Below are 14,581 nucleotides of genomic sequence, written 5' to 3'. Positions count from 1 at the left end.
GGAAGAAGGGAACGGACAGCGCAAAGAGAAAAAATTAAAAATAATAGTAAAAAAATATTCGAATTTTTTAAATCAAGGGTACAGGGTCGAAGATAAGGACACTACCACAAAGGTGTTCGAACAATCCTCAACCCCCCATTGATATAATATTGCTACGCAAGTCACCTGTTTGAGCCAAAGCATGAACATATCCAGGGTCCTACGGCCGCGGATCTCAAAGGGATTGTGCCAAACGTGCTATGATTACGGAGTAGGACAGCAACAACTAAGACCGAATCGATTAGTTCTCTTCGGACAGGCTGGGGTTTGAGGACACCGGATCACAGGTGGACGGCGATAGTCACCAGCAGAACCTGAAACGACAGTCGAATGCAGATATGGAGGAACACGAGGGTATTTATGTAAGTCATTGTTGATGTACAGAGTGCTCCATCCATGTATGCAGGTATAATGTAGGAGGAGCGGCTGACGTGGTAGCTTTCCTAACCACAGGAGCATGCTGGTATGTGTTGTTAAATGACATGATGGAAGCCTATCATGCACATAACCTGGGGAACTGAAGCACTTGCTTAGATACTAAAGTAGTGTCTTAGTAGTGGTAGTATTACTTTGTAGTAGTGTTATCATCATTATGTTTTCCTTCCCTTGCTCACCACTACTTTCGGAGTACTCCGTCACAATACCTACAGACAACACTATCGGGTACTGTATTCTGTAATAATATTAATATAACGAGCTGTGATCCTTGCACCTCGGCGGCTGCAGCTGGGCCACTAGCGTGCACGATCCTACCTCCAGACTGGATAGTAGCGAGGATGGGATCTGACTCCCGAACCTGTGCTGGCCTAATGAAACAAACCAGGGATCTTCAGCTCCCCTTACCCGAGTTCCCTAGGAACAAGTTGGTCCAGAACATCATATAATTAACGCATTGAAGGCACTCCCACTTCTCTCGTCATCAATTTCTCCCTTTAGGAAGGGGTGTGTTACATAATAGAATACTCTTCTACCATCCACCTCGACTCAGTCCGTCGCCCTTGTTCTTCTCCTTGCCCGTTATCATATTCTTAAGGATGCCTTGTAGAAAGCTCGGAACCACACGAGATACTTGGAATCGAATTTGCTGAGCTTGGTTTTCGCATGATGCAATTAGTAGACCGCTACCGCAAGTGCCATCCGAGCCTAGTACCGATCAGGCCCGGCGATTCCGTACAAGTCAAGAAAACAATGGGTCCATTTTGTAACACGGCTAAGCCATCATGCCTATCCCCACTTTTTACTGTAGCTCTCGGCTGGCTGGCGAAGTCACAATCATGATAATAAATAAGATTTATATCATGTTTATGGCTTACGCAGGACAGATAGGACGGAGCCCCGTATCCCTAGTTACTGCACTCTCAGCTTAGCCTGTTGAGCCTCTAAGGGGATACAGGCTAACAAAGCGGGAGATCTCTGGAATACCATCGACAGAACCATCTGGGTATAACTGGTTCCTGAGCTTTCATCAACCGGCCGGTTCCAAGGCACGGGACCGAGAGGAACAAGCGGGATGCTACCTAGTTATGCTTTCTCCAGCCTTTGCCTCTTTTAGCTTTCTTATTCATCTTTACCCATCTTATCCGTCCAAGTTTCCGATCTAATTTAAAATTTCCCCTTCTTTCCTCCTTGCTGACCCTCTTTCGCCTTCCGCTCTCCCAGATATGACGACATAGAAAACCCGAAGGAGAATATAACGAACCCACTACCCGTACGGTCGCATCTATTTTCCGGGAGGGACCGATTGTTCACAGGATTTTGTGTGTAGCATACAGTCTCTTCGGGTGCCGCGATCTTGAGCTAAGCGCAAGGAAAAAAAGAAGAGATGGAGAGCGACCACTAGTGACACTAGTAGTAATACGGAGTATCTCTGTCTCATGTGTCAAACTGCCAGGTCAACGGTGCGTAGTAAGCTTAATTCGTAGACACAAAAGCAGATCGGGATGATAGATCCAATTTCTCGGAGAGGAACGTGGACCGCGAGCTTCGAAAAGCAATTTTTTCCGGCCGATGGCCGGGCTGGAGCCCTTGGTCTCCATTTTTAATAAATTGTTGTTGGGCCAAGGCTTTGTTTGTTGTATGTTATTGTTTCCCAGGCTCTGGGTCTGTGTGGTGCGTACCTACGGCGGAGGTAGGTCCTTCAGTTCGATTAGTGCCATTATTGTTTTGATTCTGATCGAATCGTAAGATCCGATTTGGAGTATCTAGTCGTGAACGACATTTGGATACGATCCAGAAGTTATCCGCCTTCTTGTTCTAGTTGTAGGCTTTTTTTCATAGGTGGCGTACTGGTGTCCATTCTGCTTTTACGCCGGTCGCTGTTATTTTAATTACTCAGTTCTACTGCTATCGAGAGACCATCCTATTGTGTTCGACCAAATGTTGGCCTAGGTCTATGTTTCAGATTACTATTTTGGCCCCCCTTGGGTAAAAGAGAGACCTTTGCTGGATGCGCTCCTTCCTATGAAACGATCAGAAGCAGGAACACCATGCGGCCCTTGCCTCCAAGCCCGGTTCTGCTGATGGATTAGTCTCCTAGGTGACATTGAGGGGCAATCCCATGTACAGATGTAGGCATAACACTGTCCAACTAGGATCTTCACCACTGGAGGCCTGGGATGGGGTAGCCCTGCTACTGACCCATCTGGATTTAGCACACTGGGTGGACAAGCTGTGGCGCCCGCTCCCTTGATTGGCAGAACTAGCCAAAGTTGCACGGTTCCATGAACAGCTGTCCTGAAGCGATCTCAGGAAACTCAAATCGATCATCCCTGCGAGGCCCTATCAATGGAAGTTGTTTGATCCCGCCAAAACCGAGTACGTGCAGTAGTCAAGCCATTATTACAACCCTAGTCACGGAGCAGAGCTTACTCACCTCTGATCTTATTGCAAAGTAACTACATGTTGCTCACGGTGCAGTCAGTGGTCTTCCTTCTAGAGAATCCAATGTTTGATCGATACAAACATATGATACCGACCTGTATGTAGGTACACCGGTATGGAGTACTATCACACAGCTTAGCCTAGTACAAAACGCAATCTCTCAACTAAAATTTCCTACGCTGCATTCGGGATTTGAGCCGTAGGATGTGCGGCTATCGAGGTCCTATGGGGGTCGTGAGCTGGCAATGTTGATGCTAGTAGATACTCCATAGTACTTCACCGACTACGCGGGTCCACAGAGGCGGTAAAGCCAAGCAGGATGATATAATCAGCTTAAGGAATAACGTAATCCACTACCGAGCCGCCACCTCCGCTCCGATTTCCATGACTATGTTAGATTCAAGCACCGCTTTACCAACAAAACAATTGCATTTCTCTATAAAACTAATTACTAGGTGGGTTAGGACATCTGACCCTAGTATGCCCCCGAATATGATAATTAGAACACTGTGGTGGCGCGCGTACGCGCGGTCCAACTGCAGGAAGCCCCAGATCCCTAGACACAGTATCTTGAGCTTCAATAACCTGATTCTCTTGCTGGAATCGCTCCTGGCCTTTCTGGATAGAAAGGCCTTCTGCAGTAGTAAGCTGCTTAATAGATAGTTTTTGCTTTTGAAGCTTCTTCTCATGTGCGGCTCGTAGATCATGGTTTTCTTGTGCTAAAATAGTAGCATTATTCATCGCTAATTCACATCTTTTAATAAGTTGATCTAGCGCAGCCTTTGTAGAAGAGGAAGGGCTCTGTGTATGCGCCCTAAGCAGCTTCTTAATTGTAGATGCTTGCTTCTCCAGCTGCCTGATAGTATAGGGTGTCTTAGGCACTGAATTGGTTGACCGGCTGCCTGGTGGTGTCGGAGTACTTAGTTGAATATTCAACTGACTGAGCACTTGCTCTGGATTATATGGAACTAGCCCAGTAGTAGAGAAATCACTGCAGATATTGCTAGTAGTATAGATATCTGTACGCGCCTGAAGGAAAGCTTCAAGGAAGTCAAGCTTATCAATATAATTCAATCTAAGATATATCTGCTTCTTTACTAAGCCTCCGTACGCATGTTTTAGCAGTGAAAAGCAGCCAATATCCAGAGATTACAGTAGATATGAAGAATGAGCAGGCATATAGATAGGAATAGCATTATTCTCATTATATATCTGGTCGAATTGAGGTGAAAAATGACTGCCATGGTCATCAAGAACTAGGAGACAATATTTCCCCGTTGTACGGCCAGTAGTAACAGGAATAAAGAGATTTTGAAGCCAGTGAAGGCTTATTTCATCACTAGTCTAGCTATTAGGACTAACTTTAATCCTCCAGTCATGTGGTAGATTGCTCTAATACCATCTTTCTATATGGGCCTTTCCCTTGAAGATGATACACGGAGAAAGTATCTAACTAGAAGCATTTATATACTTAATTAAAGTAACCCATTCCCGATTATCTGGCTGTACAAGGCGTGCTTTTCCATAGTAATCAGCTCTAGTAATTACTTGTGTAGTAGTTACTAGACCCATAGCAAAGCCAGTCTCATCGAAGTTATAGATATCTTCCTGTGTAATCCCTTGTTGTATTATAGTGATTTATACATGATTAAACCATTCTTGTATAATCTTAGGATCCTCGCATTTAGCACGTCGATAATCATAGCATTGAGTATAGCAGGTTTTTAATTCATTACGTTGTTTAACAAACTTAGAGACCCAGTTCTCTCTAACAGTTTGAATAGGTGTAGTTCCACGTTTAGCAAGCAGAATATTAGCCATTTCTTGTATATAAGATGGCCGGGGAGGTCCTCCACAACGATCTAGTGATAAGATCCATTATACAAGTGATTTCTCTTTATTTTAAGTCATTTTATGGGAGTTGGCGCGTGCTTCCTTGCGATAATTGCGGCCATGAAGACGGTCCCGTAGAGTTGAACGTGGAACATTATAGACCCGCGCAGCTTTAGCAATTTGGGAGATTTGCTTGTTTTCTATAGCAGAGATTGTTAATAGAATCCTGCCTTCTTGCTCGACTAGATTTCTTGAATTTTGACGCGCTTTTGGAGGCATGGTTGGTGGTTGAATTGAGCGAGGATTTTAACCGGTGCCAAAAACGCGTGAGGTGGCGGCTCGGTAGTAGGTGGCGGCTCGGTAGTGGATTACGTTAGTTACTGACTGATGTTGCGTAAAGTGATTGACGAGGAGATATAATCATCTAGCCAGTTGGATAAGATAGTATGGAAGATAACCTGGAATCATTTAATTTATCGTATTCGAGAATAAAGATAAAAGAGGATATTAGCTACTATTATAGATTTTATTTTTTGTTCATGACTTGATTGAACGGCGTTCAGAGAGCATTTCGTCTTCCAGGCACAGTTGCTGTGATCACAGTCAAGAGGGAAGAAAAGGTGATGTCTTTTTTTCTAACCCTGAATAGAGGACTTGTGTTGGAGATACTAATGCTCCGTTCATCTCTGCTATCAGATAGTACAGTTCTGACAGACCGGCATTCGTATATTAGCCTGAGCCTATTGGCAATAGTAGATATTGGCTCTAGTACCTAAGCTCACAGTCTCTGCAACAAAGGAGCTTACTGCCATCTGTAGTCTATTATAGGTGTTAAATCCTAAAAAGTCCAAGCCCTCCAACATAACTAGTATCCATGGTTTGTCACTCGGCCTTGACTGGCATGCTAGTCATGTTCATGGATAGTAGCCAAGAGATCTACTATATAATAAGTAATTCACTAGACCAATCCTCCCTATAAGTTATAGTAGTAAGCAATTTTCCAATACTCGGAATTTAGATTTAGTATGCACTTTGATTCATTATCTAGATAGGGCCCGTACGTTTGTTTTTTAATTATAGAAGTGCATTTTGATGATCACAAATTGCAGTCGAAGTTTTTCAACGCGTTCAATGAGAAATGCAGTTCATAAACTTCCTGGTTGTTTCCAGAATGTTTTATCGTTAATATGCATTCTATAATAAGCCTTCTTCCCTCGTGTTGGTTACCTAGTAGACCGCGTATTTGTCACTTTGAAGGACTGGACTGCTATCATAGGGAATAGGTATGCCAAGTCGCTCGCCGGAAGAACTCGTTGAAGTACATCTAAGAGCAGCAATAGCGCTAAAAAGTTGTAGAATGTTAAGTTCATACCAGTAGGCCAAAACGGAAATCCGCTGGCCATCTGGAGAACAGACGGAACGAAAGACTCTGTGTCCCAACATAGAATATAGGTGTGCAAGCATCACTGCAGTATTTCTCCCGCTGTACGGGGTACTTTGCTGGGAGACTGATGACACTTCCATCTTCATCTTGATCCATGGCTGCGCCACTCGAAATGGGGGCAGTGGGTCTCGTGAGCTGTCAGCTTTTATTATGTAAAAATACCCCATGCGTTAGCGGCCACTTCTCCAGATCCCAGATCCCTTATCTCCCAACAACTTCAGCTACCTGATATCATCAGCCGTACCTGACAATTTGAGACGTACGTGCGTTTGGCATGGCTCTTATAAATACCCATACAGAAGCTACAGGACCCTAAGCCATGAATCGCAGGGAGGAGAATGAGCCGACCGACCCCAATGCCCCTTTGCTCCCTTCGGTGCCTTTGGTAGACCGCGAACCCCAGCATGACGACGGCAATGTCAACACAGGACAGACAAGTGGCTGGTTTATATATGCTCTGACATTTTCTGTGGGTATAAGCGGGTTGTTATTTGGATACGAGTATGTGCAGTTCTGACGGTCTTCCTACCGACAACGACATTCAATAGAATCGAATCCTGTCCCCCATGTTACTGACACTCTGGTTCTTGAAAGTACAGGTGTCATTTCCTCGACCCTAGTGTCGATCGGATCTGACCTTTCCAATCGCAATCTCACCACTTTGGACAAGAGTCTAATAGCATCTTGTACGAGCTTGTTCGCCCTGATTGCGAGCCCGCTGGCGGGGATCTTAGCGGATAAGTTCGGTCGCAGAAAGGTTATCCTTGTTGCAGATGTGCTTTTCACCCTGGGCGCTCTAATACAGGCCGTCACGACCACAGTATGGGGGATGATTGCTGGAAGAAGCATTGTTGGTCTGGCTGTTGGTGGAGCAAGTCTGGTGACTCCATTGTATGTCCAAACCTCGCCGAGGACTCCCCGGGGGAAGCGCCGCATAGAGAGAGGAATTCTGCTCTGTTGTCTAACCTCTGGCAGATATATCTCTGAGCTGGCACCATCCCATGTTAGAGGAAGACTCGTTACGATCCTGAGCCTCTTCATTACAGGCGGACAAGTCATCGCTTATATAGTCGGTTGGCTGTTTTCTTCTATCTCTGGAGGCTGGCAGTATATTGTCGGTCTCGGGATGCTGCCAGCGATCTTCCAGTTTTTTATAGTTTTGGTTTTGCCAGAAACGCCTCGGTGGTTGGTGCAGGCGGGATTCGAAGAAAAAGCTACAAATGTCCTATCGAAAGTCTACGGGGGCAAGTCCGACAACAACCTCATGGCCAAGACAGTGATGCGTGATATCCAAAGAGAAGTGGCTCAAGAGGAGGACGAATTGGGCCAAACCAACAAACCTTTCACAGACAATCGGCATTGGCTTGAGAATATTACGCAGTGTGCTCGAAGTTTAGCCCTCGTTGGTGGAAATCGCAGGGCGTTGATAATAGCAGTTATGCTGCAAGGAATACAGCAACTGTGCGGATTCAACAGCCTCATGTATTTCTCAGCAACTATATTCTCAATGCTTTCGTTTTCATCACCAACTCTCACGTCATTATCGGTGGCAATGACCAATTTCTTATTTACGTTGCTTGCATTTGCCTTCATTGATAAAATTGGTCGGCGCCGCATCCTTCTTTACTCAATACCACTCATGGCCCTCTCACTCGTTGCTTGTGCCATGACGTTTGCCTCCATCAACTTGCCAAAGCCCGAGTCAGCAGTCCGAGCAGAAGGAGATGTCACAACTAATGGCTCGTTACACCCTGTTGCTATTCTTACATGTCTCATTGTCTACACAGCATCTTACGCTTTTGGCCTAGGCAATGTACCTTGGCAGCAATCAGAACTATTTCCTTTGAACGTGCGCTCCTTGGGATCAGCACTGGCCACTGCCACAAACTGGGGGTCAAACTTTGTTGTCGGTCTTACATTTTTGCCTATGATGGAGTGGATGTCTCCTGGATGGACATTCGCGACATATGCGGCTGTGTGTGTGATCGGTTGGTTTGGCGTTTGGGCTATCTATCCCGAGATGAGCGGGCTCCGCCTGGAAGAAGTCAAGGAACTACTAGCAGATGGCTGGGGTGTTCAGAAAAGTCTAAGACGACGCCGTAGCCGTCTAGATGTGAGTCAAGGAACGCTTTGTTCATAGAATCCGGCTAAATGCATTATTGGTTTGGATTTCTTATTGAATCTTAGATTGGGACTGCAAACCTACTCAACCTACGTGGTTTGTACTGAAGTGAATCAAGCTAAATTGGTCACATTGACCGGCTTATAGAAATTGATATCCTGCTTTCTGTGTCTGATCTTCTTTATCATATACATATAGTCACTAGCAAAGTCTACAATCCCAGATGCAGATTGGCAGGGAGCAGACTCGGCCAAACCGGACATCCCAAGATCGTCTGAACCCAGGGTATGGCAAGCTTAAGAGTCTGCGTGACTATGGACTAGCATACAATATCGCCGTGCTCAAGCGAGGGTAGGTAGAGCGAATAACGCTGCCATCATGAGTTAATCCTCCATTTGACAGAAAGTCATCAACATTGTCTCACATATCGGAAAGTGAAGCCTTACCATCCGGTCTCATCTGCCTCAGTCTGAGTTTCTCTCTGCCTTTGTGAGAGTCCGAAGTTCAAAGCGTGCCGGCCTTTTCATGAATCACTCCGTATATGCTTTAATGAGGCTATTCTAAGTCGCTTCCCACCTACCCTGGATACGTACAAGACGACGCCATACTGTCGTGTAGCACTAGGGTCGACTTGCTTGTCCTTCAAGCGGTCAGCAAATATGAGTCCCCAAAGACCAGTCATTGGAGGCATTTGTCTGTTGAATCATTTCCTTCGATTGCCCACAGAGGTGCTGACTCTGATCATATCCACCTATATATACATACACATCGCTAATTATGTCTTCAGATCGTCCAGTATATCGCCTATCTGCTTCCACACGACGTTGATATTGTAAACTTTGCCCGGTGCTGCTCTTCACTAGCAGCGAAGATACTTCCAGCCCAATCCTCCGTCTGGCGAAGACGCTTCAAAGATTTTTATGACGTCCCCCGACACGATTCATCCAACGAGATCAAAACTAAATATCAGATTCGCGCCATTGTTCTCTCGAGATTGATCTATTTCCAATACGGCCAGAAAGAGAAGCAGACATTCTGGTTAGAAGTTGTGCGAGATATGCTTTTGGAATCGAACAAGCAACCGATTTCCAAGAATCTTGAGAGAATTCGACGTCTTCTCCTCGGCTCCGATTTTTTGAACAGGCCAGTCAGCGGCTACGGCCAAAAGGAAGCCGGTCGGCCTTCAGATCTTTTCTGTGCGATCCAATTGGTAGATACCCCAGCAGTTTATATACATGAGAGAGTAGAATCTGACTTTCGATAGTGTCTCACTGGCTTGGCTCTGGATCCTCTGATGTCTGTTCGTTGTCTCAGAACGGACTATGACATCGGCGCGGTCTACACTTATGGCGTCGAGATCAGACCAGTCGTACACTCGAATAAACTAGACCTAGGAAAGACACTTGATATACGCAATTTCTGGCTTCGCCATCTTCTCAACCCGGACGAAGCAACATTTTGCGGTTCTTACTCTAGCTTGCCATCATATTACAAGCCAACGCCATGGGGCAAGGTTGCACCCCTTGAAGCCAGCGCTCCCTGGCTAGGATATTATTGTCAGTCATCCTTCGATTACTCGGTTTTCGCAAGCAAACATGGCGAATACTAAACTGCAAATGTATAGCATGTATTCATCCGTATCCGGTGTCGCTGGGGAAGCTCGAGAACCGTCAGACATGCGCAGACCTAGATAGTCATTGGACACAAGTCGGATTCACAGTGAGGATGCCATATATAATTGAAACTGATACAGGGCTAATCGACTGTGCAGTCTCTCCAAATCAAATCAGACCCTAACCCTTTGAACTGGCCGCCATTATTTGAAACAATAATTCCTGTTGATTCCTCGAACTCCCAACGATCATATTTTCGCGGAATTCAGAAGTCACCCGAGTCTTTTGACAATGTGGTATGTTTGGTGCGAGGATTCTACGAACCAATTCCTATACCCCAGGGTGGTTTTCCTGGCTGGTGTCGTATTTGCTTTGCGGTATATGAGCGGGACCCCGACGATCATCTCCCCGTTCCTGCATATGATGCCACAGAGCCTGCGGCAGACGACTATGCTTGGTTCTTCCAGGAAGGATGGCCGCCTTCTGACCTGGAGACCGAGTTCTACTGGATTCGTGGATACGAGGGCGTGATTCTTCCAGGGGGCAGGATCATGCTAGGAAGTTGGGTAGACATGATTGACACGGCGGATAGAGGCCCCTTCATTTTCTGGAAACCATAACCTTTCACCTGTTTTTGAGCTCCTTTTGATTTTTGACAAGCAATATCTGGGTCGGATGAAGTACATGCATGCCAGACACCCAGTTCATCCATTATCGCACATAGTAAGAATGACGGAAGATAGAAAGAAATGCAATATTCAAGCCTACTCCTCAATATCCTTTACCTTCTCCCATTGCCCCTTGAGGTTTTCTTTCCACAGGCTAACCTTGTTATCGCCGCCGCTCACGGCAAGAATGTTCCCGCTAGGGCTCCAGCTGACCCGCCAGAGAACAGTATCGAACTCGAGTTGCTGGCTAGTCCACTGACCAGGGTTTGACGCATCGGAGGTCCAGATCCGAACAGTCTTATCTTGGGAGGCAGAGGCGATGTAGGACTTAGAAAGAATGCTAGGAGACCAAGCGACGTCTCGGACCCAGTCGGAGTGGCCTTCCAAAGTCTGCGTGAGGTTGTAGGCCTTAGTTTCCGGGCTGCAGTGGTGCATAAGATCAGTACAGTCCCATCTAACAAACTATCAGTGCATGACAACTCATCGAGCGTACCTGTAGTCCCAGATCTTCAGCATATTGTCACTTCCGCCGGTGACGAATCTCCGCTGTTGACCCGGTCCGGGATTGGAGCTGATCAAGCTACCAGGGGTGGCAGCAGGTGCCCAGCTGATAGAGTTCACACCCATGCCGTGGGCGTGGAAGATCTGGTGAGTCCAGCTGTTGTCTCGGAACTCGAGAACGCTGACATGCCCGTCTGAAGAGGCGCAGGCCAGGAGACAGCCACTCTCATGTGGAGCCCAAGAAACCATGTTCACTGAGGCAGTGTGGAGAGAGAAGTCGAATACCTTTGTCCAAGCGCCGCCACCGACGGGTGATGTAGTGTTCTGGTGTTGTTCGCGCCAGATGAGTACCTTTCCATCGTACGAGGAGGAGGCGAGAATAGTTCCGAACTTAGGATGCGCCTAGAGAAGACAAGAGTAAGAGACATATTCTGGTAGGGGGAGTTGGCAATGGAAGCAGTCATGACGTACCCATGCCACGCACCACACAGCTCCTTCATGCCTGTTCTCGTTCGTACGGAGATTAGAATTGACGGCGTGTAATGCAGCTATACACATATAGTGCTCACCCTTTCAAGGTTTCAATCAACCGATGTGTCTCTCCTTCGATTTCAAAGATCTTTATCGTTTTGTCCGACGAACATGTTGCCAATCTGCGGCCATAGTAGTCCAGCCCGGCATCGTGCTATGCGCCGACGTCAGTCTCAGGGGGTAGACAGAAGACACAAGACTATTATCATAATAGCGTTAAGGGTGCAGGTTCAATTCACATACAATCATCTCATCGTGTCCAGAATTGGATATTACTTGAGCAGCCGCCTAGGTGTCCCCACGTTAGCAATGCTCATAAGCGGATCACCTTGGCTCGTCGAGTCCTGGACGCACCATTTTGATCAACTTTCTGCTCGTAACAAAGATTGACACCGAAGAAAAACAAGAACGAAAGCACGTGGGTGGCCCTGTCGTGCAGTATTAGGGGTCGTTTCTGGGGGAGTAGGCGGCGATGGTGGGCCAAATCAACACGCAACAGGAGAAGCAGCAGCGACAGCGGCAGCAAAACACCGCCAGCTTGTCCGTTTCGCAGTCAGCCGCAGCCCGATCTTATCTTATCGGCTCAGTCAGCCATCTCCAGTCACGCCCCGGAGCACGTGAACTGGGCCTCGGTAGTCCTCGGTCGCTCTGCCCCGCGGCCTGCTATCTTCTTGTTACTACTCGTCTCATGCTTTTGCCTCCTCTCGTTCTTTTCTTGTCTTTTGATGAACCTCGCCTTACGTTTGTATCATACACTCTGCATACATAGCACAGCATCAGGTACTCCTTCACCAAGCGCATCTCGAATTCTGTCCTCAACACAAAAAGCAATCAACCTGTCCTATCCTCACCGGCTCGTGTTTAACCTCAATTGGCATCATGGGTGATGCTCTGTGTGGACCCTCGAATGCGCTTCAGAATTTCCAGAAGCATGCATCTGTCGATCGTACCCTTCAACAGGATAGATTTATTGCTCGGCAGTCACCTTCTCAGGTGAGTCCCTCGCGGTCCATATGACCATCTGGATCGTACTCATCAAATTACCAGGGTTTTCGGTCGCAGAACCCCAACGAAGGTGTACTTGATTCCGAATTTGCCACTTTTGAGTCCAATTTAGCAGGGACGCCCCTTCCCAGTATACAACATACAGGCCCTTTCGTCACGCCCGCTCCTCGTTTCCCGGTATCCAACCCGGCAGAGGCGTCCGGTTGGGCGGCAGACTTTCAGAAAATGAATATCTCAGGACCTTCACATTCACTTAATCAAATACCGGGGCCATCTATAGCTGCAATGTCGGCCATGTCACAACAGGGTTGGCAGAATGAGTTTGCTAAGCATCAGCAACAACAACAATCCCCTATTCAGCAGCACCAACCGCATGTCCAAGGGTTTCAGCCGTCCTTTGCACCTCACTATCCTATACATGTAACCGCAGTTTCTCGTGTGCAAGAAACAACAGCAAATCAGCAACCTTCGGCAGAAGCATTTGACGAATCTGCATTTGAAGCTGCATTTGAGCAGGCGCGGACAGACATGATGTTGCAGGAAGCCGAGACCACTCAGATTAGAGCGGAAGATACTGGGGAAAGGGAACAAGCTTTCGCTGAAAATACTGAAGAGACTATCAAGATTGGATCGGATACCATCCCTCAAACCGACAAGAATGATGCACAGGCACGAGTGAACGATGCAGACGAGCTCGCTCGGACTGCGGGGCAGTTACTGGATAGCGTCAAACATGAGCAAAGCCAGAAGTTTAGAGAAAGCAACTTTCTTGCCCTGATGCGCCGCATTCGTGACCGTGAGGTCCACATCGAGGGCGATGAATTCCGCGAAGTCAGTACCAGCAGTCCGTGAATAAATCAAAATTCGGCTGGCGTGGAACGAACGCTGGTATAATCAAGTCTTTGCGCGCCGGCCTTTGTTTCTGCTAATCAGTATCTAGACTTCACAGCCACTACACCCAGGCGGCCGATATTATCCGGAGCGTCAGAAAGAACAACAAGGGCGGACAATAGGACAAAAGGCCCGAGATGGCCGCATAACTGCCAGTAAGTTTGATGGCGTGCTAGAGAACCTACTGCTCTGCATGCTGACTAGAATGATGGGCAAGAGAAGCTAACCAACATTTACCAAGTAGACACGACACACGGGATTTTCAAGGAACCGGATTCCACTACTCTTACGAGTGGCAACAGCCCGATAAGCTCATCTGTTGGTTTCAATCCTAGCGGGGACCACTGTCCATACGAGGACTGGAATCATGGAGACCGCTGGGCTTAAGCGATTATTTAGCCTTCCATCTTTTTAAGCCTTTTGGAGCCGGAAACAGGCAAAGTATTGGACCAGGATGGCTTGGGTGGCTGCGTTGGGGAATCTTATGGATATGGTTACATCGCACAAGTGTCGAGCGGTGCTAGTTGGCTGGAAGCTTTCCCCAAATCATGGTGTGTCAGAAATTGTGGCCTTGTTTATTCAGATGGCTCTATTCATCATTTGGGGTTTCCAGGTTGTACAGTGCTGGACCCTCAGTCTCTCAATCAGCACGTGACCCTATTCTGCCTATTGATAAAAAAGAACAATACCACAGCCAGAGAACGTCAATTCAGGGGGCTGGTGGCATTGTTACAGAGCAACACTTCCCCAAACTGGTGATCTGATGCAAATTTGAACTATTTTGGCGCAATGGAGTGCTGTCTCAGCCTATTAGCAGATGGTGTTGGCGGGGGACAGTTGGTTTATTGATGTGACCTTTCTTCCCCATTAGACTGATTTTATTATGGCACTTATTTATCTCAATTGCATGCTATTGTTCTCACGGTAGCAATCCATCTCACCCAGATGCCCTCTTCGCTCACCCTTTTATTCTGTTAAAGGCTGCCCCTACAAAGTACTAGGTCTATTTGCCACAACGCTCCTCTGCCATACTTAGTCTTTGCATCTACCCTGG

The 14,581-nt window shown here is 46.9% G+C and overlaps 3 protein-coding genes across 3 annotated transcripts; 2 read left to right on the top strand and 1 right to left on the bottom strand.

Annotated features, from left to right (window-relative positions):
* Window positions 1-6,396: 6,396 nt before the first annotated feature.
* Window positions 6,397-10,551, top strand: BO94DRAFT_622162 (MFS myo-inositol transporter; the record flags this gene model as incomplete). The annotated part of the gene is made up of 7 exons (XM_025617050.1): window positions 6,397-6,697; window positions 6,791-7,087; window positions 7,172-8,309; window positions 9,106-9,528; window positions 9,583-9,874; window positions 9,943-10,037; window positions 10,090-10,551. The coding sequence occupies exons 1-7, from the start codon at window positions 6,516-6,518 to the stop codon at window positions 10,549-10,551; spliced, it is 2,889 nt and encodes a 962-aa protein (XP_025470581.1). The 5' UTR covers window positions 6,397-6,515.
* sec13 (GTPase-activating protein SEC13) lies at window positions 10,516-12,160 on the bottom strand. The gene is made up of 6 exons (XM_025611191.1): window positions 11,986-12,160; window positions 11,875-11,919; window positions 11,670-11,785; window positions 11,572-11,602; window positions 11,093-11,502; window positions 10,516-11,020 (listed from the first exon to the last, which is right to left on the bottom strand). The coding sequence occupies exons 1-6, from the start codon at window positions 11,986-11,988 to the stop codon at window positions 10,696-10,698; spliced, it is 930 nt and encodes a 309-aa protein (XP_025470580.1). The 5' UTR covers window positions 11,989-12,160; the 3' UTR covers window positions 10,516-10,695.
* Window positions 12,161-12,510: 350 nt separating this feature from the next.
* Window positions 12,511-13,914, top strand: pex20 (the record flags this gene model as incomplete). The annotated part of the gene is made up of 4 exons (XM_025615539.1): window positions 12,511-12,624; window positions 12,679-13,467; window positions 13,577-13,682; window positions 13,772-13,914. The coding sequence occupies 4 exons, from the start codon at window positions 12,511-12,513 to the stop codon at window positions 13,912-13,914; spliced, it is 1,152 nt and encodes a 383-aa protein (XP_025470579.1).
* Window positions 13,915-14,581: the final 667 nt, after the last annotated feature.

This window comes from Aspergillus sclerotioniger (genome assembly GCF_003184525.1).
Source record: "Aspergillus sclerotioniger CBS 115572 chromosome Unknown BO94scaffold_6, whole genome shotgun sequence".
In the NCBI taxonomy this organism is placed as follows: Eukaryota; Fungi; Ascomycota; class Eurotiomycetes; order Eurotiales; family Aspergillaceae; genus Aspergillus; species Aspergillus sclerotioniger.
This window is presented reverse-complemented; position numbering and strand designations above follow the sequence as displayed.